Source organism: Chlorocebus sabaeus, chromosome 8 (genome assembly GCF_047675955.1).
Source record: "Chlorocebus sabaeus isolate Y175 chromosome 8, mChlSab1.0.hap1, whole genome shotgun sequence".
Lineage (NCBI taxonomy): Eukaryota > Metazoa > Chordata > Mammalia > Primates > Cercopithecidae > Chlorocebus > Chlorocebus sabaeus.
In genome coordinates, this window is record NC_132911.1 from 10,428,254 (window position 1) to 10,442,735 (window position 14,482).

At 42.6% G+C, this 14,482-nt stretch overlaps 1 protein-coding gene across 1 annotated transcript in view; it reads right to left on the minus strand.

Annotated features, from left to right (window-relative positions):
- The window catches only part of TNKS (tankyrase), a 224,016-nt gene that overhangs the window by 11,792 nt on the left and 197,742 nt on the right, over positions 1-14,482 (minus strand). Inside the window, exons 21-26 of the mRNA XM_007961676.3 lie at positions 11,386-11,506; positions 9,840-9,937; positions 8,348-8,422; positions 7,015-7,120; positions 6,387-6,573; positions 3,897-4,053 (exon numbers count right to left, since the gene is read on the minus strand). Coding sequence (XP_007959867.3) covers positions 3,897-4,053; positions 6,387-6,573; positions 7,015-7,120; positions 8,348-8,422; positions 9,840-9,937; positions 11,386-11,506 — 744 coding nt within the window. The remainder of the gene's footprint in view (positions 1-3,896; positions 4,054-6,386; positions 6,574-7,014; positions 7,121-8,347; positions 8,423-9,839; positions 9,938-11,385; positions 11,507-14,482) is intronic.

The window sequence follows — 14,482 nt, forward strand, 5'->3', positions numbered from 1 at the left end:
CTCCATCCCTTCCTTCCTCTTTCTCCCTTCCTCTCTCTACCTCCTTTCTTTCTCATTCCCTCCCTCCCTACCTTCTTCTCCCTCTCCCTTCCTTCCTCTCTCTCCCTCCCATGTCTTTTGCTCTCTCCCTCCCTTCCTGCCTCTCTCCCTCCCCACCTTTCCTTCCTCTCTCCCTCCCTTTGTTTCTCACTTCCTTACTCTCTCTCTGCTTCTCTTCCCCCTCCCTCTCTCGTTCCTTCCCTCCCTCCTCCCTCCCTCCATCCCTCTCTCCCTTCATCCCTCTCTAGCTCACCCTCCCTCTCTTCCTCCCTCCCTTCCTCATTTCCTCCCTCCCATGCTTCCTCTCTCTCCCTCTCTTCCTCCCTCTCACTCCCTCCCTCTCTCCTTCCCTTCCACCTCTCCCTCCCTCCCTTCCTTTCTCCCTTCCTCTCTCTCACTACCTTCCTCTCTGTCACCCTCCCTCTCTTCCTCTCCCCTTCCTTCCTCTTTTCCTCCCTCTCTCTCTCTCCCTGCCTTCCATTCTCCCTCCCTTCCTTCTTCTCCCCTCAGTCCCTCCCTCCTTTCTCCATCCCTTCCTTCCTCTCTAGCCCTCGCTTGCTCCCTTCCTTCCTCTCCATTCCTTCTGCTATCCCTCGCTCTCTCCCTCCCTTCTCTCTAGCCCTCCCTCCTTTCCTTCCTCTCTCCCTCCCTTTCTACCTCTATCTCCCTCCCTTCCTTCCTCCATTCCTCCCTCTTTCTCTGTCCCTCCTTCCCTCCCTCGCTCGCTCTCTCCTTTTTTCTCCCTCCCTCCTTCCCTTCATTCCCCCTCTCTTCTCCTCTCTTACCTTCCTTTTTTTCTCTCTCCTTCCTCCAATCCTTCGTCTCTCGCACTCTAGCCCTCCCTTCCTTCCTTCTTCTCTCCCTCCTTTTCTCTCTTGCTCCCTCCATTCCTTCCTCTCGCTTTCTCCCTTCCTTCCTCTTTCTGTTTCTCCCTTCCTTCTTTCCTCTCTCCCTTCCTTCCTCTCTCTCCCTCTTCCCTCCCTTCTTTCTTTCCTCTCTCCCTTTCTCCCTTCCTTCCTCTCACTTTTTCCTCCCTTTCTTCCACTCTCCCCTTCTTTCCCTCCCTTCCTTCATCTCTCCCTCCCTTCCTCTCTCTCCCTCCTTCCCTTCCTTAGTCTCTCTCTCCCTTTCCCTCCCTCCCTTTCTCTCTCCCTCCTTCCCTTATCTCTCTTTCCCCATCTCTCCCTCCCTCCGTCTCCCTTCATCCCTTCCCTGTTCCCTCCCTTCTCTCTTCCTCCCTCCATTCCTCCCTTTCTCTGTCCCTCCCTCCCCTTCTCTTTCCCTCCATCTTCCTCTCTCCCCCTCCCTCCCTTCTTCTCTCTCAATCTCTTCCTCATTCTTTCTCTCTCCCTTCCTCCCTCCTTCCCTCTCTCCGTCTTCCTCTCTCCCATCCTTCCTTCCCCTCTCCCTCCCTCCTTTCTTGTCTCCCTTCCTGCCTCCCTTCCTCTCCCTCCCTATCTTCGTTCCTCTCTCCCTCCCTTCCTTCCTCACACTCTCTCCCTCTCCCTCCCTTCCTCTCTTTCTCATTCCCTCCCTCCCTTCTTCTTTGTCTCTCCCTCTCTCCCTTTCATGTCTTTTGCTCTCCCCCTCCCTTCCTCTCTCCCTCCCTTCTTGCCTCTTGCCCTCCCTTTCTCTCTCCTTCCTCCCCACCCTTTCTTTCCCTCCTTTCCTTCCTCTCTCCCTCCCTCCCTTTCTCACTTCCTTACTCTCGCTCTCCTCCTCTTCCCCCTCCCTCTCTCATTCCTTCCCTCCTTTCCTCCTCCCTCCCTTCATCCCTCTTTCTATCCCACTCTCCCTCTCTCCGTTTCCTCCCTCCCATCCTTCCTCCCATCCTTCCTCTCTCCCTCTCTTCCTTCCCTTCTTCTATCTCTCCCTCTTTCCTTCCTCTCTCTCACTCCCTCCCTCCTCCCTCTCTCTCCTTCCCTTCTACCTCTCCCTCCCTTACTTTCTCCCTCTCTGCCTCCCTCCCTCTCTCTCTTTACCTTCCTCTCTCTGTCACCCTCCCTCTCTTCCTGTACCCTTCCTTCCTCTCCCCTTCCTTCCTCTCTTCCTCCCTCTTTCTCTCTCTCCCTGCCTTCCATTCTCCCTTCCTCTCTCCCCCCCTCCCTTCCTCTCTCCCCCCTCCCTTCCTCTCTCCCTCCCTCCCTTCCTTTCTCCATTCCTTCTGCTCTCCCTCCCTCCCTTTCTACCTCTATCTCCCTGCCTCCTTTCCCCTTCCTTCCTCCTTCCCTCCCTTTTCTCTCTCCCTCCCTTCCTTCTGCTCTCCCTCGCTCTCTCTCTCCCTTCCTCCCTCCTTCCCTTCCATTCTCTAGCTCTCTCTCCCTCCCTTCCTCTCTCCCCTCTTCATTCCCCCTTCTCCTTCTCCCTTCCTTCCCCCTCTACTTCCCTTCTCTTCCTACCTTCCTTTTTTTCTCTCTCCTTCCTCCAATCCTTCGTCTGTTGCACTCTAGCCCTCCCTTCCTCTCCCCCTCCCTCCTTTCTTTCCTCTCTCCCTTCTTTCCTTCCTCCCTTTCTCCCTCCTTTCTTCTCTTGCTCCTTCTGTTCCTTCCTCTCTCGCTTTCTCCCTTCCTTCCTCTTTCTCACTTTCTCCCTTCCTTCCTCTCTCCATCCCTTCATCCCTCTTTCCCTCCCTCTTTCCTTCCTCTCTCCCTTCCTTCCTCTCTCCCTTCCTTCCTCTCACTTTTTCCTCCTCTCCTTCCTCTCCCTCCCTCCCTTCATCTCTCTCTCTCCCTTCCTTAGTCTTTTTCTCTCTCCCTTTCCCTCCCTCCCTTCCTTCCTCTCTCATTTCCTTTTTTCTTTCTCTCCCTCCTTCCTCTCTCCCTCCCTCCCTTCCTTCTTCTCTCTCCCTCCTTTCCTTCCACTTTTTCTTCGTTGCTCTCTCCCTCCCTCCCTTCCTCTCTCTCTCCCTTCCTTCCTTCCTCTCTCTTCTCTCCCTCCCTTCCTTCTTTCCTTCCTGCCTGTCTCTCTCTTCTTCCCTCCCTTCCTTGGTTTCTCTCTCTCTCTCATATACATACACGTTTATACTGATACTTACCCATAAATTTACATGGGTGTATACACACACACATACACGTTAGAAATCATGAGATCATAGTAATATTTCTAATTTCAGTTCATCCCTTGAGTCTTTCTTACCTTCTCCATTCCATATTTGTATGTCCCTTCTTCTACCGTGAGAACTTTGGCTCCTCAAATCAATACATCAACACATCCACTCATGTGCTCAATCCTATAATATACCTAAGAGTTTCACTGTTTTGCCCACAGTATCACCATCAACAGATTTACTAAAAGGAGTTCAGGATTCCTTTGTCAGTCTTCCCCCAACAGCATTCCCCACCCTGCCCATGACTGAAGGCACAGTGTAAAATACTGTTTTCATAGGTTACATATATTTAGTTATTTCCTTCTGTATGTTTTCTTTTAGTGTAGTTACGGTATTCATTTGAAATTCAGTTACATTCCGACAAACTGCTTTTGGTTTTGGACAAATCCTGTGGCACGTACACTCACGCAGACCCACTGATGGCAGCTGCCCTGGCGTGCTGTGCAGGAAGTGGCACAAGGCATCCGTTCCCAGCCGCAGGCCTCCCAACAGCACGAGGGCCCAAGCCTTTGTTTCTCCGCTGCCCTCTTGTTCACACTGTGTTATGTGGCTGACAGCTACTAATGGGTTTTATGTAAAAAGCTGATGTCAAAGAATTATTTTGATACCTTTATTTTGTATCTGAAGTAATTAATACTAGCACACTGTGTGGTGGATATTTCATGGAAAGATTTTCTCAAGTCTTACACGGTCTCTGTGCTCTGTTGACATGTTTGTGAACGTGGTTATGCTTGCTTGATGAGTAACATACCTGTTCTCCTCTGTAGATGACATACTCAGCATATGCCAGCCCATTGACGCTCGGTCGACCAATGACTGAGTGGTGCCCTGGAGGCGCGTGGGCCATTTTCATGGTGCTAAACTGCAGAAAGGATTTCCCAAGGGTCACTCTACAGAAGAGCATTTGTCTAAGGAAGAAGAAAAAAAAACAATGCTTTGAAGGAAGCTTTAAATCTTACAATAATATAACTGCTAGGTCTATGAATGTTTTAAAAATGTAACATTAAGGCAAGCTAATTTAAATGTCATTTTCAGATGTATGAGTAGGAATGGAATTTGATATAATGATTTACTATAAACAGTTACCAGACTCAACAGTTACACTGAAAAGTTTAAGGTAGTTTTGCTATGGCTTAGGAATCGGCCTTAGAAAATGCCTGCCAGTAAGTTTTGCCTGGTGGAAAAACGGAAGAAAAACAGAAAAAACCTGAGCTCTTGCATGGATGGGGAGGAGGACAGTGAAGAAAATAAGCTGATGGAAACAACACCTGAAATTAAGATTGGGTTTATTCACTACATGGAAAAAAGTAGAAACTGGGATGAGATAAATAGTAATAATAAAAGTGGATCATGAACAAAAGTACTTAGCTTAAATGTATGGCTGAAAATCACATTAGTCTGGGCGGAACATGAATTAGAGCAGATATTAAGTATTACAGGGTAAGAAAGGCTGACTGGGAAGAAAGTCTATTATATACACTAGGGGTTAGGAAACTATAGCCCATGGGTCAAGCCAGCCTGCCACCTGTTTCTGTAAATACCGTGTTACTGGAACACAGCCACACATGCATTTACATATAGCCCATGGCTGCTTTTGCACGACAAGGGCAGAATTGAGTTACTGTGACAAGGATTGTATGACCTGCAAAACCTAAATGATTATTATATATCCCTTAAAGAAATGTCTGCTAATCTCTAATATAAGCAATAAATATTTTTACAAATTAGTACAATTGATAACACCGTTAAATGTAAACAGTTATAATGCAATCAGATTGTTTTTAGTAATGGAATATAATCTTTGTGTTATAACCAGAGATTTTATTTTGAGTCAGCTAAAATTTGTGCAGGATCCAGGATAACTGGGTCTTACCCAGACTGGTTTTTTGAGTTGGATGCTAGTGATGATCCTCTGGGATGCCGGCTTGGTCTACTATATTCTCCTGCAGGTCCCAGAGGAAAGGGCTTTGCTCTCTATCAGAAGGAGGCTTGTTGTGCGCCATCTCTACATTTGTGGCAGTGGTATGTTGTCATTAGATTCTGTGTGCTCCTAGTCTGTTATGTCACACAAAGCTGAACCTGACAGGCTTCTGCTTCTGCCCAGGGATCCGCTGTTCTGCTGAGGCAGGAGGTGGTGTGAGACCTGCTCAGCCAGCCGTGAGCTGCAGCTGCAGATGGGCAAGTAGAGAGCTGGCTCAAGTCTGCTCACTGGCTTGCCTGGTGCATTGTGGTGCATTCTGCAGATGCAGCAGCCTAAATGGTAGGGGTGCCAATTAGCCCTGGGGGCAAATTTTGGGCAAATTTTGGCAAATGCAAGACAGGAGCCAGCAGACAAATTCATCTCTTTCTCTCACTGATATACTACTGTTGTGAGATGCCGTAGTTTATACAGCCTCTCTGGAGATGCTTCATGGACTGAGCAATTGACTGCCCTCGCTATGAGGCTGTGGCCAACTCATTAACGCACCTCACTGCGGTTGCTCTGCTGTCTTCTCCACCTCAATTCTTTTAGGGCCCTCATTCCTGCTTCCCTGGGGCTGCACTGGCCAATCAAATACTAGTCACATGCTTTTGCTTTAGGGTCTGTTTTCTAGAAATCCTGGCTAAGACTTAAACTTGTGTGTCTAATTTTAATAAGTGATTGTTAAATCTTCACTGAGGTTCACTTTTATTGCTTATTTAGGTTCCTTTTTGTCTCCAGAGGAATTAAGTTTGAAGCATTAAAAAAAAAAAACTTTTACATGCTATATATATACTTGAAAATTTCTCTGTATTCCTTTTTCTTTTGAGACAGAGTCTCACTCTGTCCCCCAGGCTGGAGTGCAGTGGCGCAATCTCAGCTCACGGTAACTTCTGCCTCCTGGGTTCACGCCATTCTCCTGCCTCAGCCTCCCCAGTGGCTGGGATTACAGGCACCTGCCACCACGCTCGGCCAATTTTTTTTTTTTGTATTTTTAGTAGAGCTGGGGTTTCACCGTGTTAGCCAGGGTGGTCTTGATCTCCTGACCTTGTGATTCGCCTGCCTCGGCCTCCCAAAGTGCTGGGATTACAGTTCTGGGGAGGCTAAGGCAGGAGAATCGCTTGAACCCGAGGGGCGGAGGTTGCAGTGACCCGAGATCGTGCCTTCGCACTCTAGCCTGGGCCACAAGAGCAAGACTCCATCTCATAACAAACAAACAAAAAACCCAATGTGGTTCATGACCTGGGGTGGCAAACGTTACACTAATAGCAAGGTGCTTACCTGTGACATATATAGCACGACCTGTCTTTGTGTGTAGGGCAGCCTGTTCCTCCTCCAATTCCATAAACATATTGGTTGCTTTTTGAGGAGTTTTCAGCAAAATAAATCCCAGCTCCAAACATTCCTCCTATGTATGCATGTCGCTCATCAAACCCTTTATGAATAATGGCATTAATGAAAGGAGAACCTAGAAATACGAAGATAGAAAGACTCATTTTTGAACACTTTTCTAGAAGCTCAATTACCTGCAAACTATTTGCACTGGGCAGGTTAATATTAAGAAATGAATAGTGTATAAATGAAAAGTATTTCCTAAGGAGCCCTATTATACATAATAAGGTACTAGTACTAAATTACAACAAAAATAATTCACTAGGTGGCTCAATTTGCAATTTAAGTTCTAACATACTTTTAGCTCAATTATTTTCATTGTACATGCACTGGAAAGTCTGTACTAATGTGTGATACATTCGAAAGCTGGTACCAAGAAGTAATTATTTGAACAAAATAATCAAAACAAGCCATTTTTAATACAACCCTATTATAGTCAATTTAACATAGGTTTTTCATTTTACTGGCTCCTGCAAAGGCCCAGGGAGACGGCCACCATCACGGCCATGTTGCTCACCGTGAAACAACATGCGCTCATTGTGATGGTTGTGATTCTCCTCAGACACTTCCTTCTGTCGGTGGCAGAACCGCTCCCTCAACTTCTTGTTGACAACTTTTTGAATCTTTAAGGATGAAGAAGAAAGAAACGTTATCAGTGAAATGTGCATTTATGATTTAAAATGAAAAATCTGTTTCCCTTTTAGAAAGGTCCATTTTTATTTTGCTTAAATGTAAAAGTGATAAAGCTACCGGTGAGTGTAATTCAGAAAATACTCTAGCTGTTAGTGACATAATTTTCAGTTACAGTTTTTGTTATTTTATACCAGACCTGGCTGTTACCTCTAAATCAGGATTAAAAAAAAAAAAAAAGGTAAAAAGGTTATATTTAGGCTCCTCCCCAGACTTAATAAAGTTTAGGAGATGGGGACATATAAATCTGTATTTTTTTTATTTTTTTTTATTTTTTATTTTTTATTTTTTTTTTGAGATGGAGTCTCGCTCTGTTGCCCAGGCTGGAGTGCAGTGGCCGGATCTCTGCTCACTGCAAGCTCCGCCTCCCGGGTTCACGCCATTCTCCTGCCTCAGCCTCCCGAGTAGCTGGGACTACAGGCGCCCGCCACCTCGCCCGGCTAGTTTTTTGTATTTTTTTAGTAGAGACGGGGTTTCACCGGGTTAGCCAGGATGGTCTCGATCTCCTGACCTCGTGATCCGCCCGTCTCGGCCTCCCAAAGTGCTGGGATTACAGGCTTGAGCCACCGCGCCCGGCCCTGTATTTTTTTTTAAACAAGTTCCCTGGGTTACTCTGATGTGTACCAGTGTAACTTTCACAGGTCTGTTAACTCAAAGGGTTAAACCAGTTCTCTACAGATTTTATGCATCTTCATGATACCACTTTGTAAAAAGCTTGAGTCATCTGTTCCATATTAAAAATTAAGATACTGAGATTAAGAGATATATGTATTCTGGGGTAATTACTGGTTCAATAAGACTGAAGATCCAGGACTTCGATGCAACTTTCAAATGATAAAAAACATTATTGTTAACTATGGCCTGTATTTGTGGATAAGCAGGAAGACAAATATCCATGCACGTATCACTAGCACAGGCTGATTTAGCCTCCTGTTTGTAGCTTTGGTGTTTTCAGAATGTCTCTATTTTTAGTGACGTATTGTCTTGGGGAGTTAGAGATATTGTAGTGAGAAGAGTGGTATCTGACTTCAGGGCAAGAGGTGATGAATTATCTTTTCACAGTTTGAAAATATGACTTAATGAACTTTTTTCATTGTCTAGATTTGATTTTTCGGTAAGCCTTGCAATCCAGTTTTCACCATGAAACTTCAAAAACTTACTCGAATGACATTGTATCTGTTGAAGATGCCGCCAGCATTACCACCATCTCTGTGTTCTCGAATTGTACTTTGCATCTATAGAACAAAATAACTAATTTTATAAAAACATCCCAGTGTATGATTCTAGACATTTCTTCCAATTTTATTGTTTCATTGATGAGTCTAAAATTTGGTATTAATAAAAGGAGTTCACTACAAATTGATGAATAAGTTTAGTGGATAAGTATTTCTGGTGAGAAAATAATTTCAAACATAAATATTAAATTTATGCACTTTCTGTTTACTTTTAAATAAAAGTTCTGAAAGTTTTCTGTAAACACGATGGGGAAACATAAAAAATCACATTAAGTCATCTACAATTACTATCTTATTGAGAAGAAGAACTAACACTGATTAAGTCAAACAAAAACTCCTTACGTTCAATTTACGTTCAATTAACAAATGCTAAAAATAAACAATTTAAAAAAAATAAATATTTGTTCTGTAGGTGAAATATTCTATATTATCTCAACAGTCTTCAGCTTGGGATCGATCTCTAAGTATATTTACACAGACCAGGGGAATTTGCCTATAAGGTACTACTAAAGGGAATAACTTTCTTCTGACTACTCTCTAAATTAAAAATAATTATGGAAAAGAAAAATGTTTTAAAGATCTAAATTTCTCAGAGAATTAACTCAATAGAATGAATTCTCTTCCTTACTGCTCCACTTGCGTAGAGTCACTACATTTTTGACATTATTATCAAAATGTACTAACTGCTAAGAGAATAATTAGGTAGTAAGACACTGGACCCCATGATGCCTTCCTGATGCACTAAATATGAGCTGAAATACAGCTCTGGGGTCATGGTTTTGAGTTACCTAATGCAAGTTCCTAGCCTGGGAATGAAAATAAAATGAGTACTAATTAAAAAAAACAAACACGAATCTTACTTAGAACAGTGGTATTAGGCTGTTTGTTTATGCATAAACCGTCAGTGGAGTGGGAGTCTCACTGGCATCTGACCACCAAGAGGGTCACACAAACAGCCTTCATAGGGGCTCAGAAAAACTGTGACTGGAGAAATGAAATGTTATGCACAATAATGAGGCAGACCCAGAAGCACACGTGATGATTACGCATATTTTACAGTCACATTTATAACTGCATAAAAACAAGGATGAGAACATATTTGCTCTCTATGAGGCAAGAGTTTTCATTCTATGTCATTCTTAGGTGGCACTATAACAATACAAGAAAATAGTTCTAATAGGCTCCTTATTTTGCATGAATTTCAAGAAAATCTCCAGAATAAAAAGACAGGCTTTGATGTGAAAACCATGTGGCGCTGTCATATTTTAATTTTGGCAACATTCTACCACAATGGCTGAGAGAGACTGATTAATAGGCACGTGACCACAAGGCAATGTAAGACGAGGTTTCTTCCAGAAAAACAGGTTTCTCCACAGATTTCAAGAAAAGCAAATGAAAGATTTCTGATGTATATTACCTCTTCTTCCACTGACTGATATTCTTTATCTTCTGGAGCAAGATCCAGCAAAATCGTCCCCTGATTAACACAGTGAAAAGTCAAATAAGGATTGGTGCCTGTAGGAGAGAAAAATTAACGTATAAAACAAAAGTCTGCACTACTCAGGCTCTATTTTAGAAAAAAAGCTTCATAATAAATAACTGACATCTTGGAACAAACCTAAACTATTTGCAATTTGAACCTGATAAATTTGGTTACTTTAAACAAATATACTCAAGGACAGGAGAAAAAAAAATGAAAATGTTTGAGGATCAATTTTATCTGTTCTTTTTTTTTTTTTCTTTGAGATGGAGTCTCACTCTGTCGCCCAGGCTGGAGTGCAGTGGCCTGATCTCGGCTCACTGCAAGCTCCACCTCCCAGGTTCACGCCATTCTCCTGCCTTAGCCTCCCTAGTAGCGGGGACTACAGGCACCCGCCGCCACACCTGGCTAATTTTTTGTATTTTGTTTAGTAGAGACGATGGTCTCAATCGCCTGACCTCATGATCTGCCCGCCTTGGTCTCCCAAACTGCTGGGATTACAAGCGTGAGCCACCGTGCCTGGCCCAATTTTATCTATTGTTATAGAGCTTCCTGTACACACTGCAGAGTTCAACAAATATTTGTTGAATTAAACTCTATCATGAACATACATGAAGCTATATCTGACACAAAAGAAAAACATGCACTGACATCACAATATAGTCAGATCTAAAATATAAAATTATCCTCTAAAAACTCTTCTAAGATGGCTTGAAATAGCCACTTACAATTGCTTTAAAATACATTATCTTTGTTTCATGGATGAACTAAAACAGATAAATAAGCAAGACTCAAGCACAAAATCTTCCAGTTTGAATTTCACATCATTCTTGTAATCTGATTAGGTCTGTGGATTCTCTTTCCTTGCTTTCCTATGGTGAAAGTGCCTCTAACAAATAGAGAAATGAATAAAAACAGAGGGTAAAAAGGCTTGTAACAGCAAAGTAGAATGGAAAAAGACAAAGATGACAGTCATGTTGGGGGGAGGATGGTTCAAGTTAAGAAAGGTTAGATTGTGAAAAGCCATATTAGGAATGTTCGATTCTATCCTAAAGGCAACAGGATTCTATTAAAGGGATTTAAGCAAGGGAGTGATATGATCATATAATCATTTTGAAAAAATTGTGTTCACATTGTAGAGAAGGTACTGGAAGGAAGCAAATGTAAAGGTTGGAGATAAACCAAGTGGTTAGGATAGTCCAGGAGACAGAATGGTGGCTTGGATCAAGTGACAGTCATGGGAAAGGACAGAAGTACAGAGATTCCAGAGAAACTGAGGATACAAAGTGTTGGGAGAGAGGGAAGACTGACTCAGATTTTTCCAGCTAGAAGGAGCACGAGGCCAATAACTGAGATGGGGAAGGGACAGGAGGTACAATAGTTCAGTGTATGGTTCTAGGGTCAGACAGCCTGAGTTCAACTGTCAGCCCCAACACTTACCTTGTACCACTGATTTCTGAAATTCTTTTTCTGAATAGCTTACCTTGTTGTCCACCTAAAAGTCTTTCTACTCCTTTGATTAATTTGTGGCGGTGCCCATACGCATTGATGCCTATTTCCTTCAACTCTTCATGACCCATATCAGCCAACACATCTAGGGTAATCTGAAAAATGAAACAAAATTACTTGTGAAATCTTTAACAGTTCTTCAGAGGACAAAAGCTTTTCCAATTGTCTACAATGCTATGAGTACCATGCAAATTAATAAAATTATTTTGTTTCCTTTACAAACATGAGCTTACAATCTTTTTAAAGTTGTCTTGATAGTCTCATCAGCTTTTTTGCTTACTTGAAGTACTCCTTGATTTGCTTTTTGTCCACGAGAATTAAAAAGGGAGAAACAATACTATAGAAATACAAAAAGATCATCGCTATATTTCCTTTAGATGATTTTGTTCTATCATCTACTGCTTGCCTCCAGATAGAGGAGGAATCAGTAGCTTGAAAATGGGAAACACCAGATCCCAGTATCCAGCAGGGAGTAGAAATGAACGGCGGGGGAAAGGGAGAGGCATTCGGCGCAAGTAAACAGAGCTCAGGAAAAGGAGAAAGCAGTTTTTAGACAATAGATAAGAAAGAACTTCTCAGTGCTAAGAAATACTCCAGCCTGGGACAGACTGCCTTAAAAAGCAGTGAGATTGACATCTCAAGTATTTAGTTAGATTACAAACTGTTTTAAAGAGAGGCTACATTTTAAAATTCCAATTTGGATAAGGAAAGAGTAGACGGTTTTTAAGCTCTCTCATAAATTTTCAGACTTAATCCCTTCTGCTTAAAATACATTCTGTTTTTATACAACACAGTGGTTTTTAATTTTCGGTTAGTTTTTAACTTTCGGTTATTTATCCCTGTAAAATGGAGATGATTAGTTGGCTCAAAATCACCTAATTCCCTTATGGACTAAAGTAGCTGGGACTCTACTACCACCCAGTGGCTATGTTCTGAACACACAGGATGAAATCGGGTAGCCACATTTCTTGAAGTCTGAACGTGCAACTTTCCAGTCTTGACGAAGTTGGCCTTGTGACAATCCAAATACCAGTCTACGAGATTAGTCTTTGATTTTCCCCTTCCTTGGAAAACCAAGAAATTCTTTTACAGACACTCCTTTTCCAACTCAAACAAGATCGCTTTTTTCCACTTTTAACGTTCAAGTAACATTTTAAAAACTGACAAATTAGGCATGGACCTCTGCTGATTTTTTTGTCAGAATAAAATATGAGTTTGATCTTTCCAGTGAAATGAGCATACATCACTCATTCTTTGGAAATAATGTTCTATATTGCTTCTAAGTGGCCATTTAAGCAATAATTTGCTGCATTGCACAAAGCAGGCAATTTACTTCCAATCACCCAAAAGAAAGGTTTCAGCAGAGCTTTAAAACAAAACAAAACAAAACCAAAAAACTCAGTTCTGAAATACACATCTTTGAGATGGAATAGTTTACAAAATAATAGGAGCCTTTACATTCTTAGCTAGACATGATTTTAATATAATTTGGAAACTATGTTATTGATGTCCCATTTTTTTCTTCTAAATATTCTAAACTAACTTCAGTTTAAAACCAAGGGTCTCATATCTATGTGGTAACTTCAGTTCAGAGAATCCTCAGACTTTTCTGAATTGATACATATAGTGCGTATCTGGAGGAAGCAGACACCAGGCCAGCAAAACACAATATTCTCTACAATGTTCTAGAGGAATAATGGAGAATATTTAATGTATTTATTCATTTTATAGCTCCATTCATAAAATGAATACAAAAAACCCAAACCAAACCAACAAAACAACCTGAAGAGACTGACAGCAAATCACTTAGTTTAGAAGGCAAGGCTGTCTCACACCTGATGTGGCAAGTGGTCTCCCACCTCCTGGCATTTGTATCTTCCCTGTAATCCCTTCCCTGTGTGAGACAGACTTACCAACTCACTTCTAACACATATAATACAGCAGAAGTGATGGGAAATTACTTTTTACATTAGGTAATAGATTGTGGCTTCCATCTTGGGCGCTCACTCTTTGGACTGCTCACCCTAGAAGACCTGGCTGCCATGCTATGGCAGACACTCAATGATTCCCGCCTTCTTACACCACATCCTGTGTGCTCCCCTCCCCTGGAGTGCAGGCTTGCCTAGTGACTTGCTTCCTACCAAGCAAATACAGCAATGGTGATGAGAGGTGACTAGCAGATCCTTTTTCTCTTGCTGGCTTTGATAGTGCAAGAAACCAGGTTATAGAGGCCCACATGGCAGGAACTGAGGGCTTCAGTCCAACAGACTGCAAGGGACTGAATCCTGCCAGTAATCATGTGAGAGTGTGGAAGGGAATCCTTCTCCAGTGGAGTCTTTAGAGGAGATACTGGCCCTGGCTAATGCTCCGTAGCCTTGTGAGAGATCATGAAGCCAAGGACACAACTAAGCTGTGCATAAAGTCCTGACTCTCAAAATGTGTGCTGTTTCGAGCTGCTGAGTTTACGGTAATTTATCAAGCAGCAACAGGTAAGTAATACTCCATAAGGTCACTCTGTGGAGAGGCCGAAAGGTGAGGAATCGAGGCCAGTCAACCAACACTGTGAGCGAGCTTGAAAGCGGGTCCCCACCCTTGCCAGGTGAGTCCCCAGGTGAGACTGCAGACCTGTCGGACAGTTTACTGCAGCTTCGGGACAGATTTTGAGCCAGAGGCACCCAACTAAGCCATGCTTAGATTCTTGACCTATAGAAACTGTGGGATAATACATGTTTCTTATTTTAAGCCATTAAGTTTTGGGTAATTTGTTACACAGCAGTAGACAGGTGATCTACCCATGCTATCTTGGCATTTATCCAATTAGATACTTACAGTCACACAAAAGGAATGAATATGAAAATACGTAACTAAAGAAAAAAAAAAGACAGTGTTTATGAGGCTATCCTGAAGGATAGAAAAGATGAAAAGCTATTAACCTGTGGAATCTGAAAAACAAAAAGGGAATGGGACAACTTTCTATACTTGCAACTGAATATAAATATACATTATTACTGCAATTCCATCCAACCATTCATCATCCAACCACCATCCACTCAATATTTGTTGTGTACTCG